Here is a 16772-nt window from a genome sequence, read left to right on the forward strand (position 1 = left end):
TCAGCAGCAGAAAACTCAGGTTATTTAGTTTTTCTATCAGGCAATCACAGCACCTGGAATGATAATATCTCCATCTTAACTGGCTACCAGCACTTGTCTAGAACATTAAATTTATTGACTGTAATCTGTGTGTTTGGGCATTCTGGTTTTTCAAAAAACGATATTTCTAAATTTAAAAAGTTGAGTATTTGAGTGCTTTTTAACATGTAGCACCAGCACCTTGATCTTTAGTTCAAGAATTATAATTTTTTAAAAAAATATGGAGAAGTATCTTGCAGAAAGTGAGATGAAAACAGAAGTACTAACTCCAGCAGAAAGTCTATTCTATAATTTGTCTTGAAAAATTCCTAAGATCATTGCCCATTCCATTCTTTTTATTCTCTTCAGTTCTAGAGGAGAGGTCAATGCCATTTACACCATTCCTGACACCATCACAGAATGGAAAGCCAGTGCTTTCTGTGTGCAGGATGATGCTGGATTCGGCATCACCTCACCTGTTTCACTGACAGCATTCCAACCATTCTTTGTGGATCTCACCTTACCATACTCTGTCATTCGAGGGGAAAAATTTAATTTGATAGCCAACATCTTCAACTACCTCAACAAGTGTGTCCAGGTATATCAAGTTCCTTTTTACTTCCTATATGTTTTGCCTGTTTCCCAGAGATCCCAGAATTCCCCTGCATAATACACCAGAAATGCAGAAGTGTTTAACTTCCACTGTATCTTCTGCCCAGTCTGTTCCCTCTGTGGCTGGTCCATGGATGATAAGAACTTACTCTTTATCCCTACATAACTTAGCTCTTCTTTTTGCTCTTGAAGGAGGAACTTGAGCAGAGGGTATGGACATGTACTTGCAAAACACAATAAATACTGAGTTATGCAACAGTCACTCAATAAGACAACTCAGCTGATGAGCACAGACACCTTATTGTACTTCTGTCAAAAACAGACACTACAGTGGGCAAAAAAGAGATGGATTTGCCACTTCCTCAGAAAAATGTCTCATCCCTCTGTTCTGGTACAATCTCACAGATGCAGATGATAAATAACTTCTTCAGCAAGTTTCCCTTGCTCTGCAGCCTAACTTTAAGGGCAGTCGATTTCATTTGTAATCTTGCTCCTTCTTTCTTTGTCTCAGATCAGTGCCATACTAGCAAAGTCAAGTGACTACAAGGCAAAAATCCTTTCACCAAAGGGTAACACAGCAAGGGTGTGTGCCAATGAAAGAAAAACCTATATTTGGGCTATTAGCCCCCACAAACTCGGTAAGATTGTCTTTTCATCACCTTGACTTGTCCGTGCTTGATCTTTCTACTTCCACCCTTTAATGTAGCATCAATAATCCACAAACAGGCTTTTCTGGACAACTCCTCTGCAAATTTAGTACTGTACTTCTGCTAAAGCTTCCTTGGATGCATTGAATGAGCAATGAATTGTTCTGGCATTTTCTCTTTTCTGATTTTTGGTTAGTCCATTTCCTGCCCATTTTGGGACAAATTCTTCACTTGCCAGATGTATGAAACACTGTCAGTTTTTCATGTGCATATGATCTTTCACCTAGTAGTTTTGTATGTAACCAAATGTATTCAGTAAGAATATAATCTGCTAATAGTTTTGGACTGGATTCTCAATGGGCAAAGAGGAAATTGCTCTTATCCAAATCTACAGGTGTGTTAGTTCACACTGCCTTAAAGTCAACATTGCCTTTTTTTAAAAAGTAGTTACAATGACTTGCATGTATAAGTGCTCCAAGAGTTGAAATACAAATAAACTTTTAATTAGCAAAGATTTTCTCAAAATGAACCACAGAGGGACCTTTTCTTGAAAAGATTGTTTCTAAAACCCGGTATGACTAAATTATTTCAAACTCATTGAGAAAGTTGCGAAGTTACAGCGAGATGAAAACTGGATATGCATAATAATACTGCAGAGCTGAAAAAAAGAAGGCTGCTGTCTCACCTTGATAACTCTGATAATAACACATTTTGCTCCAAGTAAAAGGCTCCTTTGGATTTCCAGTATGCAATGATAGCAGGGGTGAGAGAGCAACTCTGCAACTTCAGGGTTGGTCCTCAGTGCTGCTGCAGCACTGAGGCTGCTCCTCAGTGTTGTCCCTCAGTTAATAAATTCCATCTGAAGGAAAGAGGCACAACTAAAGCATAACAGAGCTATAACTAAATTATTGCAACACTACTCTAGGCCAGAAAAAACTCAGCAAAAGGCTAAGAAGGGGTGGAAACTGGTAGTGAGAACTGTCCGTTTTTTGGCCAGGATCACCCCTATTTTTTAACTCATACTATGGCCCAGGCAAGTTCTCCTTGCCACTAGTGGACAGATGCGGAGCCTTCATGCAATTTGTTTATGCTGAACTGTCTTTAAAGAAAATACATTTCTCAGCAGTTCATCAGCCTAGAAAAGGCGGTGAAAACCAGGAGTAACTGTAGACATTTGAAGATAACTTCCTTTTCTTGCGCTGGTGCGTGGCTTTCCAGGTGAAGTGAAATTCGTGATTACGGCTGAGGCCAAACTGAATACCAGAGGTACTGAAAACAGCACATCTTCAGAAGAGGAAACAATTTACAGGGACACCTTGATTCAAACCCTACTTGTTGAGGTATGGTAGGAGATCTGCATGTGCTTTCTGCCTCATGGAAACTGTTATCTATAGCTGTGGACTAGAAGCAGTCGGCTAGTGTAAGGAGGCAAGGCATCTGATGCAGATGGAGCTCTGTACAGTAGGGTTCTCCTTATGAAAATGAGACTGAAAAATCACAGTGGTAAGTGTCATCCACTGTCCTCCTTCCACTGTCTCCTTCTTGGGAACATGAGCACACATACCCTGACAACCCATGGATGTCAGTAGAGATATTGCCAGAAGGGAGGAGATTCCATACCTGCTTTTAAGTACCTTTAGCCTGTGACTTGCAAACTAGGGAGGGAGTTGGAGGGAAGACATAAAAGGGAAAGGATCTATCTTGAGCGTCATAAAGCAACAGCTACATAGGATTAGTTGGACAGAGTCTCTCTCAGAGGCTGGAAATGCCTATTTTATAACTGCTTTTCAAGAAGGAAGGTGCTCTGGACAGGATGTTGGATAAGAGAGAGAGAGTCATGGACCAAGAGATAGTGTAGTGGAGATAGGATAGGACTGGGTACAAGAGATGCACTGTTTGGATAGTCACATTCGCATATTGATTCACACCCTTGAATTGTTGTGGTTTCATGGTAATTTTCTACACTTTCTTTCCTCTTCCTGACCACTTCCCTGCAATCAAACAGCCTGAAGGTGTTAAAAAGGAGTTGACTCAGAGCTCCCTCATCTGTGCAAAAGGTAAGGCAAGTTCATTCATTCGTTCAGTTATTTATTCATTCATTCATTCCAGGGAGTCAGTGGAACTGCTTCACTGTCTTGTAGATCTTGTCTCACAAAACCAGAGACCCTTCCAGGAGAGGAAAGAGGTTCTCAGGGTCATGGTGCTAGTCTAAAATTTAGGGTTTTCAGAGATAACTTTGACTCTTCGGGCAAGTCTCTGTGGCATTTTCTTTACCAAGACTGCAGATTCTAAAAGTCATTGTAGTTATGCTTAGAAAGTGAAGACTTCTGGAAAAAAAACATGGGTTTAACAATTCTTGTTGTTACCTTTTCTCATCAGGCATAAAGATTTCTGAACCAGTGCCTCTCAGCTTGCCAAGAAACCTAGTGCAGGGATCAGCCAGAGCTTATTTTTCCGTCATTGGTAAGTTTAGTACTAAGAATAAAAGTGAATGGCACTCCTCTTGTGCTGTACCAAGTGCTATCATGTATACACATGCAAACTTAATGTAAAGATGAGGAAGTAATTAATCTTGATTTCAGAGTATAAGTTTTCTTCTTTGCAAAATGGAAGTGAGAGGCAAAAGTTGCTCAAAGTTCTCTCATATCAAGAGAAGACAAAATAGTCCAATTATTTCAACTTATATTGCATTTCAGACTATACTGCTTTAGCATATCCTGTTCTGTAGAGTAAAACAGCTAATTCAGCTGAAAAGCAACATAAGGCAGACTTCTTCGAAAAAAATTATCTTGATTTCTTGGAAAGAAGGCTTCAGAACTTTGCTGACTACATAATTTCAAATTTATCATTTTGCATAATGAAAAACATTTGTAAGTCAATAAGCTCCCATAAAATAAAGGTTTCAGGTCCCAATCAAATCTACTTATCTGAAAGTCTTTTTAAGACTTCAGAGTTCTCTTCAGTGAATTTTTTCTGAGGTTCTGAATTCAGATTGTTTTCTAAATACAATTTACAATTGTTTTTCATACCTGTGTCTGTGTGAGACGTGCTGATACTGTGCAATATAGCCTCTGTAGCCCATCAGCATCTTACCCACACAGCATTCTCACATGTACATGAAAACACAGGAGGCAGGTTGTAAAGGGCAGGGAAATCTAACCCTTTTAAGGATTCATAGCTGTTTCTCAGAAACCATGCCAGCCAGTATTCATGCTCGTTCTTTTTCTCTCAAATTCTCAGTTTCTTCCAGGTGTCCAGCATTCAGACAAGACATAAAAAATGGGGCATTATAATGCTTTTCTTCTATGTTGTGTCTTTGGTTACTGTGATTACTCTATATTAGTTGTTGCTCTTGGATTCATAGTAATATAAAGCAATGAATGTAATAAAAGCAAGTTTGAGCTGACTTCTTATATCTTTCATTCTTCAGGAGACATTTTGGGTACAGCCTTGAGGAACTTAGATAACCTTCTCCATATGCCTTATGGCTGTGGAGAGCAGAACATGGCCTTGTTCACACCCAACATCTATGCCCTGGATTATCTGAATAAGACTGAGCAGCTGACTGAAGAGATTAGAGTCAGGGGCACTGGATATTTATCCACAGGTGAGAGGTTCTCAAATTCTTCCATCTTATTCCCCAGGAAAGTGGTCACAGCATCAAGCCTCACAGAGTTTAAGAAGCGTTTGGACAACAGTCTCAGGCACATGGTGTGATTCTTGGGGAAGTCCTGTGCAGGGCCAGGAGCTGGACTCAATGACCCTTGTGGGTCCCTTTCAACTCAGAATATTCTGAGTGATTGTGTGTACTGAGCTCTTAAGCTCTATGTGGTGAGCACCAATCTCTGAATTCTAGCACGGCATTTATTGCATAGGATCAGGCAATGAAAGCACCCCAAAACAACATGTCATTCTTCCAGGAGTAAAAGCAGTTAGAATTCATAATGATTGGCTATATTCACCAGACATACATTACTTGATATTAAATCCAAAAGTCTTACTGCTTCAGTTGAACAAACAGCAGAGCTAGTCCTTTTCTGTGATTAGAAAATGTGTCTTCTTTATTATGTTTTCAGGTTATCAAAAACAGCTGTCATACAAACACCGGGATGGATCCTACAGCTCCTTTGGGAGACGAGATAGGGAAGGGAGTGTATGGTAAGTGATGATAACTTCTATTTCCCTAATACAGGATCTTTAGGCTTTGAAAAATGATCAAAGTATTCAGTGATTCTTATTTTTAATAGTCTAAATGGATATAGCTCAGTTAATTTGAATCCCCTAGTAAAGGAGAGATTAATAAACTGGAAAGAGTGCAACAAAAGGACATGATGACTGGGAGCTGGAGTACATAATGTTCAAGGGGAAACCGAAGAATCTGAGTTTGTTCATCCTGTAGAAAAGAAACCTAATGGGAAATCTAGGTGAAGCTTTCTGCTACCTAGATGGAGACTGTGGAAAACACAGGGTCAGACTGTTGTCAGGGTTGCACAGATTAAGGACAAGAGTATGTCCTTACTCAAATGGCAACAAAACCAACTCTAACGGGGTAGAAGGGAAAAAAATCTTGCCCAGGAGAAGGCTGCAGCACTGAGACAAATGCCCAGAGAAGATGTGGATATCTCTATTCTTAGTGACTTTCATATGATTGGAGAAAAGACTGAGCTACCTGACAGAACTTTGAACTTCTGACCTAGTTTGTTTCATAATTCTATTAACTAAGCTTAGAAATTACTGACATCAGTCATTGAGCTGTGTCTATACTTTACCCCTGCTCTAAAAAATTATTTCAGGACATGTTTTTTTAGGAGAAATATCAAGTCTGTATTTAATATCAGCATTTTATCTAAGTTATTTATTTAAAACTTAGAAAACGCTGCTTTAACCTCAAACATTATGAAGTTCATTTTATGTCATTTTCTATGCACATCCTATGCACTGGTAAACCTTCTTGGTCTTGTTCACACCATACCTGCTTTCTGTTTCTGGACCACCTGCAGGCTCACTGCCTTTGTGTATAAGTCATTTGCACAAGCCAAACGCTACATCTACATTGATGACAATGTCCAGTCTCAAACTTTGATCTGGCTGGCAAGCAAGCAGAAGTCAGATGGCTGCTTTGAAAATGCTGGGTCGCATTTCAACAATGCTTTGAAGGTAACTGAGTATAGTCCCAAATTTCCAGTCCCGCTGTTAGGATTGATTTGGACAATTTCTGACAGACACAAGCTTGCCACCACACCCTTACTCTTCCTAGTACTGTTCTCTTGTGTCTCTCATATACAAGCAGAGCATGATTCTTATGTCTGCAATTGATGATGAAATAAAAAAAATTCGAACTTTCTGAGTTTGAAGTCTCAGGCTTTATTTTCCATTACTGTGTTATGTGCTTAGCCATATCTTATAATGTGCTTTATCACATATATGCAAAAGTCAAGAAAATGCATTAAATAATTTTAACTTTATATTAAGTGAATTGATCTTTCTTATTCCTGTGCACACAGGGAGGCAGAAATTACTTCAGATCTCAAATCTAACTGATATATGAGCTATGAATTAATTATGTTGTTTCTTTCTAGGATATTTGTACTAACCAATTCTTTGCTTGTTTTTCATCAGGGTGGAGAAGAGGTTGAATACTCACTCACAGCCTACGTGGTGGCAGCATTGCTGGAAGCTGGACACTCTGCTGCAGTAGGTATTTGGTGCTCTGTTAGTACAGTCAGCCATTTGTCAAAGAGTGCACAAGTCATAGTCCTCACATCTGTATTATTTAACAATGTGGAACTTGAATAATGATTGTAGGACAGTAGCAGTCTGTAGACAGTAGTTTCCAGAATGCTGAAGTAGCCATAAGTGTTTGATGAGTGTAACAAATCAGTTATGTATCTAGTAACTATGGATTAACTTAAAAAACCTCTACGGAATCCAGTTTTAAGTAATAGTAGTCTAAGTAGGTGCAAAATCCAGACTGAATTTGCCCACCCCATTCAAAGTCCACTTTGGAATTTTCTCTGAATTTGCCCAGTCCAAAGTTCAGGCTATTCAAACCTTCAGTCCTGCAAAATCACTCTGTACATTTGGATCCAAGCTGTGTTTCCATTCCCCTGTGGAATTGTTAGTAATGGGAGGAAATGACAAGTTGCTGATGGGAATACTAGACATAGGGCAATGACATCCAAGTTCTGTTCTGCATAGTATACTTCCTGCATTTCCTTGTCACCCTGTTTTTATGCTGAGTTTGTTCTTTTATAATGGGGAAGAGGAGAATTGTTCCCAAGCTGACAAATATGTTCTAGATGTGCTGATTTTTTGCACATTTCTCAGTTACTCTGGTATGGGACATCACTTAAGTATCTGAGATCAGGATGAAAACATTGTGCAGAATCAAATAGTTTTTCAGCAACATTAATTTAGTTTCCAGTATCTTTACAAGAACCTGGTGCCATATATTTAAGTGAAGTTGCGTAGATAAGACATGGTAAGTAGTGTGCTGGTAATGTCTGAGATGAAGTGGATCTCGCGGAGATAGTCTGTAAGGCTGAAAGGTTTGATACACACTGTAGGCCCTTAAACATGCCATGGATAATGTATATTTCTAGCATGAAGGCTCAGTGATTGCAGCTTAAATAGTGATGGAAGTATTTAAAGAGAAGCAGAGACACAAACCCAAGTACCTGACAAGCCTACTGTGTTTTGCATTATCAGCATCCTGTCATTCAGAGTGGCATGAACTGTTTGGAGACTGCATCTACCAGTGGGGTCCACAACCTGTATAGCCAGGCCCTCTTTGCCTATGCTTATGGCTTAGCTGGTAAAGAGAAAAGACACCAGTTCTTCCTGGAGAAGCTGGACCAGACAGCTGTCAGAGATGGTAAGGGCAGTATGGACATGGTACAAGCAATACAGCTGATGGAATGGCATGTTGTGTGATGTAAGCTATTTTGATGCACAGTTTTCACATGCATGCTGCTCCCTTCCCATTTCACGCCTGCAATGCTACTGAATTTATCTCCAGGAGTTTTTCTGTCTGTCTGGTTGGGCTTCACAAAAGTTTGAGCTGTGGCCTGATCTTCCAAGAATTATGAGACAATTTAGGTGGAGAGAGAGTCCCCCACAAGTCTCAGTCCAAGGTACTGGAAGATTGTACCTAATTTCCTGATTAGGTTCCTCTTCTACATGCTGAACAAGCCGTTCCCTTCACTATGTTATGTGCTTCTGTCTGTGACTGCCTTAGCATCCTTCTGCTGCCCTGCCTTCACTTCAATCTCTCTCTGACTTATACAGCCTCCTTTTATTAATTCTCTTTCCATTGCTTTCTGTTTTCTTTTCCATAAATAAATAAAACTTATCCAGTTCAGGACACCCACAGTTTAAAAAACTTACTGAATAGAGGGAGAGACAGAATTGTATATCTATTTCCTGCAATGATACTGTAATGAATAAAACAGCAAGTAATTTTTCCATACTTTTTATACCCCACTTTTCTGTTTTCAGGTGGTTCAGTTCATTGGCAGAGAGAAAATAAGCCACCAGCAGAACATTTCCCTGACTTCTATTCCCGTGCCCCTTCTGCTGAGATTGAAATTACCAGCTATGTGCTCCTGGCTTTGCTCAACAGAACAAAATTTGCTCCAGAAGACTTGTCCCATATTTCCCGCATTGTGTTCTGGCTTATCAAACAACAGAACCCATATGGTGGTTTTTCCTCCAGCCAGGTAACAACTGGGTGTGGTAAAAAGAAAACTTCTGGGAGCAGTCCAGTCTGCAAGCTGAATCTCAATACTGAGACAATGCTTCCTGACTGCATATTGATTTGAATAATATTTGATAATTGGTGCTCACACAGGTTATCTTGTCAGGACACATCATGCTCTTTGTAGGCAGCTTCATACATAATTTAGTTTTAGGTAATGACAATTTACCTGAGTTCCAAGTTAGGAGTAGACAGCAGTCACTGTTGCCACAGCGTTATACCAGGTCTTTCGGGTTAATTGAAATCTGTTGCCCCAGAATCACAGAATGGGTCAGATTGGAAGGGACTACAGTGGGTCATCTGGTCCAACCTCACTGCTCAAGCAGGGTTATCCTAGAGCACACTGCACATGATTGCATGCAGATGGTTCTTTAATATCTCCAGTAAGGGAGACTTCACAACCTCTCTAGGCAACCTGTTCCAGTGCACGGTCACCTGCACAGTAAAGAAGTTCTTCCTTGTGTTCAGGTGGAACTTCCTGTGCATCACTTTCTGCCCATTGCCTCATGTGCTATTGCTTGGCAGCACTGAGAAGAGCCTTGTTGCATCTTCTTGACACCTTCCCTTCAGATACTTATAGACATTGATGAGGTCTCCTCTCATTCACCTCTTTTTGAGGCTGAACAGGCCCAACTCCTTCAGCCTTTCTTTATAAGAGATGCTTTATTCCTTTAATAATCTTTGTCACCCTCCTTTGGACCTTCTGCAGGAGCTCCATGTCTCTCTTTACTGAGAAGCCCAGAACTGGACACAGCAGTCCCAATGTGCCTCACTAGAGCTGAGAAGAGGGGCAGGATCAACTCCCTTGACCTGCTACCAAAGCTCTTCCTAATGCGCCCCAGGTGGTCTTCTTGGTCACCAGAGCACACTGCTGACTTAGGGTCAGCTTTTTGTCCACCAGGACAAGTTCTACAAGGAACTTGTATCTTGTCTCCTTAGCTCCTTGCAAAGCCCCTCTCCATTTATAAGCACTGATAAAGCATCAAGGAAATAGGAGCTGTGCTAATCTCACATACCATCTTACACTTGGGTATCTAATTAGGGATCGTTCTCTTTTCAGGACACTGTTGTTGCTCTCCAAGCGTTAGCCCAGTACGGATACCTCACTTTCTCAAAAACAAATCTTAACACGGTCAAAGTCCACTCTATGGAGTCCCCCAGTAGGATTTTCCAGGTGAATGACAAGAACCGCTTCTTACTGCAGCAGGCTTCCTTGCCTACTATTCCGGGGAATTACAGTGTGGAAGTGGATGGCACTGGTTGTGTTTATCTGCAGGTAAGCAAGCTGGAAATTCAGCATGACCTCTCTAAGATATAAGTGTGGAGTTCTCCATACTTTTTTCCTCTGCATGTGTCATGCCAAAGACACAAAACCCTTTAAGTCCATTACCATCTCACACTTTCCATCTCTTTTAGACCACTCTGAGATACAACATCCATTTGCCAAAAAAAGTTGCAGGATTTTCTCTCTCCATAAGGACAGCGAATGTATCTTGCACAAGCAACTATCCACCAAAGTTTGACCTTGTCCTCTTTGCCAGGTAACTTTCTTTCATTGATCTACCCTCTTGCATTCACAGTTTTGTAAAGCATGCAAGAAAGGATTTAAATACAAGTAATTTGCTGCTATGCAGCTATAGGAAGAAAAACAGGATTGTTGGAAGCTGAAAATGTTATTCACTGATCTTCTTTCCATTTGCAGACCAGGCTAACAGAACTTTTCTCATTTTAGTTACACAGGAAAGCGTAAAGTCTCCAATATGGCTATTGTTGATGTGAAGATGCTCTCAGGTTTTGTTCCTGTAGAATCATCCCTGAAAAAGGTAAAAAATGGAACCAGTGTAAATTATAAACCCTGACAACATAAGAAGTTGATAAAAATAGTCTCTGATTAGCAAATTGGAGCCCCGTGGGAATATTGTAAAGTCCCTGGGAAAGGCCTTCTGTCACATACTCTGTGTCTCAGACTTGTAGCTGTTCATCTCTTGGAGACAAATCTGCTAGGAGTTGCCAAATCCAGTAGCCCAAGAGAGGTGAGACTGCTGCAGCTTCATATCCGCATTCATATCCAACCAACAGCAATGTTCAGTGTGTATTCGCAATAGGCAGGCATGTACACTATACATGATATATACATATATACATATATACATATATACATATATATACATATATACATATATACATATATACATATATACATATATACATATATACATATANATATATACATATATACATATATACATATATACATATATACATATATACATATATACATATATACATAAATACATGATGGTCACACAGATCAGTAAAGACAGCACTTCCACAAAACAGATAACACAAATGGCCTTATCCTGTTCCCTTTTCTGGCTGATCAGACTAAAAGCTCATTGTGAAAAAGGTAAATAAATAAATATACACATGGACACACAAGCAAATACAAATACACAATGTGGCTCCTTCAGATAACTGACCTAGGACACTCAGTCTGCTCAGTAGCTGCCCCGGGATCCTTGTTCTGTACAGTTGCTGGCACCTGGGCATATGCCTCCTCAAGACCTCAGCCCCAATTCAGCACCTGGAACTGAGGGCTCCATCACCACATATATCCATGGTGAATGCCTCTATAAGCAGTCTTAGACATGCAGCAGATGGGATGGGGTCCCCTGGTCTCCTAGTGGCCTCACACAGACACATACAAACGACTCTTCAGTAGGTGGTTCAGCGCAATAACCTGATCAGTGTCTCCGTCCAAGACCGTATGGTGTCTCCAGAAATAGGCTTGGACATCTTGGTCCCTCTGGTGGCTAACTCAGATCCTCTGGTGTCTTCAGTATTTGAGACAGATTTACACCTGCTTCAGTAGCTGGCTGCCAAGTCCCTTTACTAACTCACCAGCTAGTCCAGTTTGGTATTCACTGGCTACCACACATTGACATACACACCCACATACAACAAGCCTGAACTTTGGGGTCTCTGGCACCCCAAACACACAGTTTCTGTTATCTGTGGTCACTTCTTCAGTGATGGGCACTGCCTACACACACATCCACACAGAACAGAGAGCCCTTCACCCAGGAAAATAGTCAGGAACAGAGACAAATAAGAAGGCAGGAGAGACTGTGGTGACCAGGTGCAAAATTATATAATTATATAATTTTATAATTATATAATTATATAATTTTCCACTCTTTTTCATTCCAATTGGACTTTATCCTTCTCTTTGTTCCTTCTGGTTCTTCCCCTAAACATCCTGTGATAATTTTTATTGAGTCAACTTGGGCTGCAGAAATTGATTGTAAATTTTTATTGAAATTAAAGCATTCTTCAGTTACCGATAAAAGTCATAAGCATCAAAGCTGCCTAGTAAAACTGTTTACCACTGTGACTGGCTTGCACACATCGGTTATGAACACATTCAACTTGCATTTCTTTTTTTGGCGACTAGATGGCAGGGTGGCATAAAAGGAGAGTAGCAGCCACTTTAAATGCATTTTGTTGTGGAATCTGTAAATCTCCTCAGCAAATCTCTGCGTTAATATTGCTATCTTTTGCCTTGTTTAAAGCTTCAGGAAGAGAATTCTGTTGTGGATCGTGTAGACATCAAGAACAATCACATATTCTTCTATCTTCAGAAGGTAAGCTTGGGAGGTTTTCTTTCAGTTTTATTAAATTGGAAGTTTAAAACAGACTCACAGACAGAAGAAAAATCTCATTAATAGCAGATTAACACTACACTTGCCTTAAAGATGTAAAGGTACTTCACTCAGTCCAACATCAAATATACATATATAGTAGTGGGGGGGGTATGTGTATATTTATATATATACACATATATATATACTCAGTATTGTAGTCTACAGTGAAGAGATATGCATTTATTACTTTTTTGTGAAGCATGTTGTATGATTAAATAGCATTTCACAAATGTAGCTAAGTTGCATTCCATATTGCAAAAGTTCCTAGTCTGCATAATATTCCTCAGCCTCCAAGTGATGCTTCTTTTACTAGTTCATCTGGGAGTGCTTCACAAGGAGTCAGTATCATCTCCCTCCCTTTTAGGGAGGTTTCTGTATGAAAAGAATCATAGAATTATAGAAATTATCCACCAAATAGTCTTCCTTCAAATCCATGTCTCTCCAATTTGAAGACAAGGATGTCATGTGGGACCATTTCAAGGCCTTACAGAAATCTAGGTAGATGACATCGGTCAGTCTTCCCTTGTCAACTGTTCAAATATGATGAAGAGTGCCTTGGCAACAACATCAGCCAGTTCTCAGGACCCTGAGAACCCTGTCATCCAGTCCCATAAACTTGTGCCCATTCATCTTCATCAAATGGTCTCAAACCTGCTCTTCACTTACTGTTGGAGGAACTTTGCTCTCTCAACCCCTCCTGCAGCTGCAGGGACTCGAGAGACATGGGAAGCCTGACTGCCAGTGAAGACTGAGGTGAAGTACTCATTGAGTACCTCAGCCTTCTCCATACCAGTCGCCATCAGTTCTCCCTTCTCTTTTATAGAGGTGGTACACTCTCCCTGGCCTTTCTTTTCTTTCCTATGTACATATAGAAACCCTTCTTGTTATTCTTTGCATCCCTTGCCAAGTAACGATCCATCTGTGCTTTGGCTTTCCTGATCCCATACTTAAGCATCCAAACCATACCTCTGTACGCTCCCTCAGTCACTTGTCCTTGCTTCCACTGGTTGTGCATTTCCTTCTTACTCCTCCGTGTGAAGAGCACGTCCTTGCTCAGCCATGCTGGAGTCCAGCTCTGCCTCGTCTGATTTCCTACACATGGGCTCTATGAAAAGCATCCTTAAAGAGTTGCCAGCTCTGGTCTAAAACTAAGAGCAGTTTCCAGGGGATCTCATTCACCAACTTCTTAAAGAGCTGGAAATTTTCTTTTTCAAAGCTCAAAGTCTGAACTTTGCTCCTCACCAGGCCCATGTTCCTTGAGATAATAAACTCACCCTGAGAACTGTCACAGCCCAGGCTTCCTCTGCTCTTAACCTCCTTAATGAGGTCATCTGAACAGGGAAGAACCAGGTCCAGTAATGCTTCTCCTCTTGTTGGTTTGTCCAATACTTGGATCAGAATTGTTCCTCAGTGTATTCCAGTAGTCTCCTGGATTGCCTACAGCCAGCTGTGTTGCTTTCCCAGCAGATGTCCCTGAAGCTGAAATCCCCCACTGGGATGATGCTTCCTGGAGCTGATGCTGATGCTTCCTGGCCTTGTCAACAGCCTCCTCATAGTCAAGTGGCCTGTGGTAGACCCCAACAGCCAAGTGTCCTTTGTTGGTCTGGTCCTTGATTTTTATCCACAAGCTCTCAACCTGTTTGTGGCTGTTTCTCAGAGGCAGCTCTTCACAATCCGTCCATTCCTCAATATAGAGGGCAACACGCCTGCCTGTCCTTCACAGCCATCTCTTCTGAAAAGCTTTTAGCCCTCCTTGTAGAGAAGTGCTTGTAGAGAAAATAATAGTCTTGCTGCATCAATGACATTAATAAAGGGAATGAGAGAGGAGAAAAATATACTTCAAACCAGAAGGGATCTTAAAATACAAGAAGGGAAAGAGAGGTGAAGCAAAAAGAAATAGTAATCATATAGACATCTCAAATGGCAATTTTTATAAGTTGGTCTCCAAGGATCTACTAAGGAAGACTGTAGTTAGTATTCTGTATTCACAGAAAAGCTGAGATGTTGAGACATGAAAAATTTACCCAGAAGGGCACCAGTGATGGAGACAGTTATCCGGAACCCCTGTCCATTGCTCCATTCCTTTAAAAAGGTCAGCAAGATAAAATCACAGAAAAATGGAGAAGAGAACAGTGACACCATCCCAGGCATGCAAGAGAAAGCCTGAAAAGCAGAGAAAGAGGAACAAGGAGGAAAGCTTGGGACATTTGGCTACAAGAGTGTGGAATGAGGAACAGAACCACAAGGAAAATGAAGATATTGAGTTCAAAGTTATTAAAGAGAGAAAAGTATGGAGAAAAGTATTAGGGGTATTGAAGGTGATTTTAGTTGGGAAAGGCAAGGAAAGAAACAAACAGCAACTTTCAATTACAGGATGAATGTTGATGTGCTGAAAAACAGGGAATGGTTGAGCTAATTTGCAATGGAAATATGAAGAGAAAGAAAGAAAAGAGCACACAATTTTAGCAGCAACAAAATACATTTAGTAGCAGCTTTTAAACAATTACTTGATTTGACATCAAGTTTACAAACTGGAGAGAACTGCACAATGACACATTTTGTCACACAGTCTGATAGAGAAATGCATCTGTTCAACCTTGGCCTCAGGGATAGTTATGAAAAGATAAGTTTCAATGCATTTTCTTGTCTTGCCATCTCCAGGTTTCCCAGAAAGAAATCAGCTTCTCCTTCAGTGTGGAGCAAAGCCTGCCTGTATCAGATATCAAACCAGTGCCTGTACATATGTATGATTACTACGAAACAGGTAGGTGACCTGAGTAGGCCTCAGTAAAAGGCCTTTGAAACCAAAGGAGAGACAAATGGAGACCCACTTAGCAATTCTGCTGCTTTTTGATTGCTAAACCGCAAAGGGTTTGCAGAGCATAGACAGTTTCCCCCTCCTTTCTTGTTTCCTTTCAACATAAAGCAGATTAGAAAGTGATACATCAGGAGTTGTTTTCTTACAAACCAAAAAGAAGTGTGGTTCCACAGTTTGAACCCGATGCTTAAAATCAATAATTGAAAAACAGCAATGTTGCTAACTTCTCTGATCTGGATTATCTAATTTTTTTTTTTGCTTAACATTGCCATAGTAGGCTGCAATCAAAAAGATTTTCCTTAGAAGAATTTAAATACTTAAGTAGGAACGACAGTCCCCCTGAACTAAAAAGGAGTTTAAGTAACTAAAAATAGAAAATTCAGTGCCTGACCACCTCTTTTGAAGTGATATCAAGGAAGTATGGTTGCATTAGACATTACTCAGTTGTGGAATTTATGTTATTAAAGCTGTAGCTCAGGTTTCCCCAAGCTTTTCTCAAGCTTTGAACAACCTTTGAGTACTGCATCCTAGTGGATTAGCAGGAGGAGCAGAGAATTGACCCTGGAGTGCATTTGCTGCCAGCTGATCCACATATGGCATGGTCACAGCAATGATTTGCACAGTCAGAGGAGAGCATTGGTCTCTAACTACACACTTCTGCAACTGGGTGCCTTGGCAACTGGAAGACTACCACAAAATTTATCATGTTTTCTGGTTCGTAATGTGTTAATCAGAGGTGTACAAAGAGTGCAGTTAGAATGATTTCTCACTCTCATGCAAATGTCTTCATCCTTTCTTCTTTCCAGATGAATATGCCCTTTCAGAATACAACACACCGTGCTCCCTGCCTTCCAACTGAAATCAGATATGTGCCAGAAGACGTAATGATTCAAAAGGTATCAGGCAAGCATTTATAGAGGAAGAAGTGGATAAGAGATTTCGTTGTTTCTGGGAGTGCAATGAAAAGCAGTAGAATAATAAGGAATAAACAAATCCCATATTGCAGTAGATCAGAATGACCCATTCTGGCCCACACTTCAAAAAGAACTTGGGGTCAGTGTGGATTAAAAACTGCAGATAAAGTGATCTTCCCAACAAGGGAGATACTGTGCAGTTGTTAACCCTGACCATCCATCTTCTTTGAAACTCATGATATATTCCAGTGGGAGCTTTATGTAAAGGTAAACACCTGAAATGTTTGTTCTTAGTCATAGAAT

General features: G+C 40.4%; 1 protein-coding gene across 1 annotated transcript in view; it reads left to right on the forward strand.

Moving 5' to 3' along the window:
* The window catches only part of LOC108504747 (ovostatin-like), a 31953-nt gene extending 15451 nt beyond the window's left edge, over positions 1–16502 (forward strand). Inside the window, exons 19-35 of the mRNA XM_017830118.1 lie at positions 388–616; positions 1142–1268; positions 2496–2617; positions 3283–3334; positions 3657–3740; positions 4708–4884; positions 5354–5435; positions 6278–6434; positions 6897–6971; positions 7986–8151; positions 8775–8995; positions 10094–10309; positions 10450–10574; positions 10766–10856; positions 12606–12677; positions 15399–15501; positions 16362–16502. Coding sequence (XP_017685607.1) covers positions 388–616; positions 1142–1268; positions 2496–2617; positions 3283–3334; positions 3657–3740; positions 4708–4884; positions 5354–5435; positions 6278–6434; positions 6897–6971; positions 7986–8151; positions 8775–8995; positions 10094–10309; positions 10450–10574; positions 10766–10856; positions 12606–12677; positions 15399–15501; positions 16362–16414 — 2152 coding nt within the window. The 3' untranslated portion in view covers positions 16415–16502. The remainder of the gene's footprint in view (positions 1–387; positions 617–1141; positions 1269–2495; positions 2618–3282; positions 3335–3656; positions 3741–4707; positions 4885–5353; positions 5436–6277; positions 6435–6896; positions 6972–7985; positions 8152–8774; positions 8996–10093; positions 10310–10449; positions 10575–10765; positions 10857–12605; positions 12678–15398; positions 15502–16361) is intronic.
* Positions 16503–16772: the final 270 nt, after the last annotated feature.

Source organism: Lepidothrix coronata, unplaced genomic scaffold, assembly GCF_001604755.1.
Source record: "Lepidothrix coronata isolate B3197 unplaced genomic scaffold, Lepidothrix_coronata-1.0 Scaffold174, whole genome shotgun sequence".
In the NCBI taxonomy this organism is placed as follows: Eukaryota; Metazoa; Chordata; class Aves; order Passeriformes; family Pipridae; genus Lepidothrix; species Lepidothrix coronata.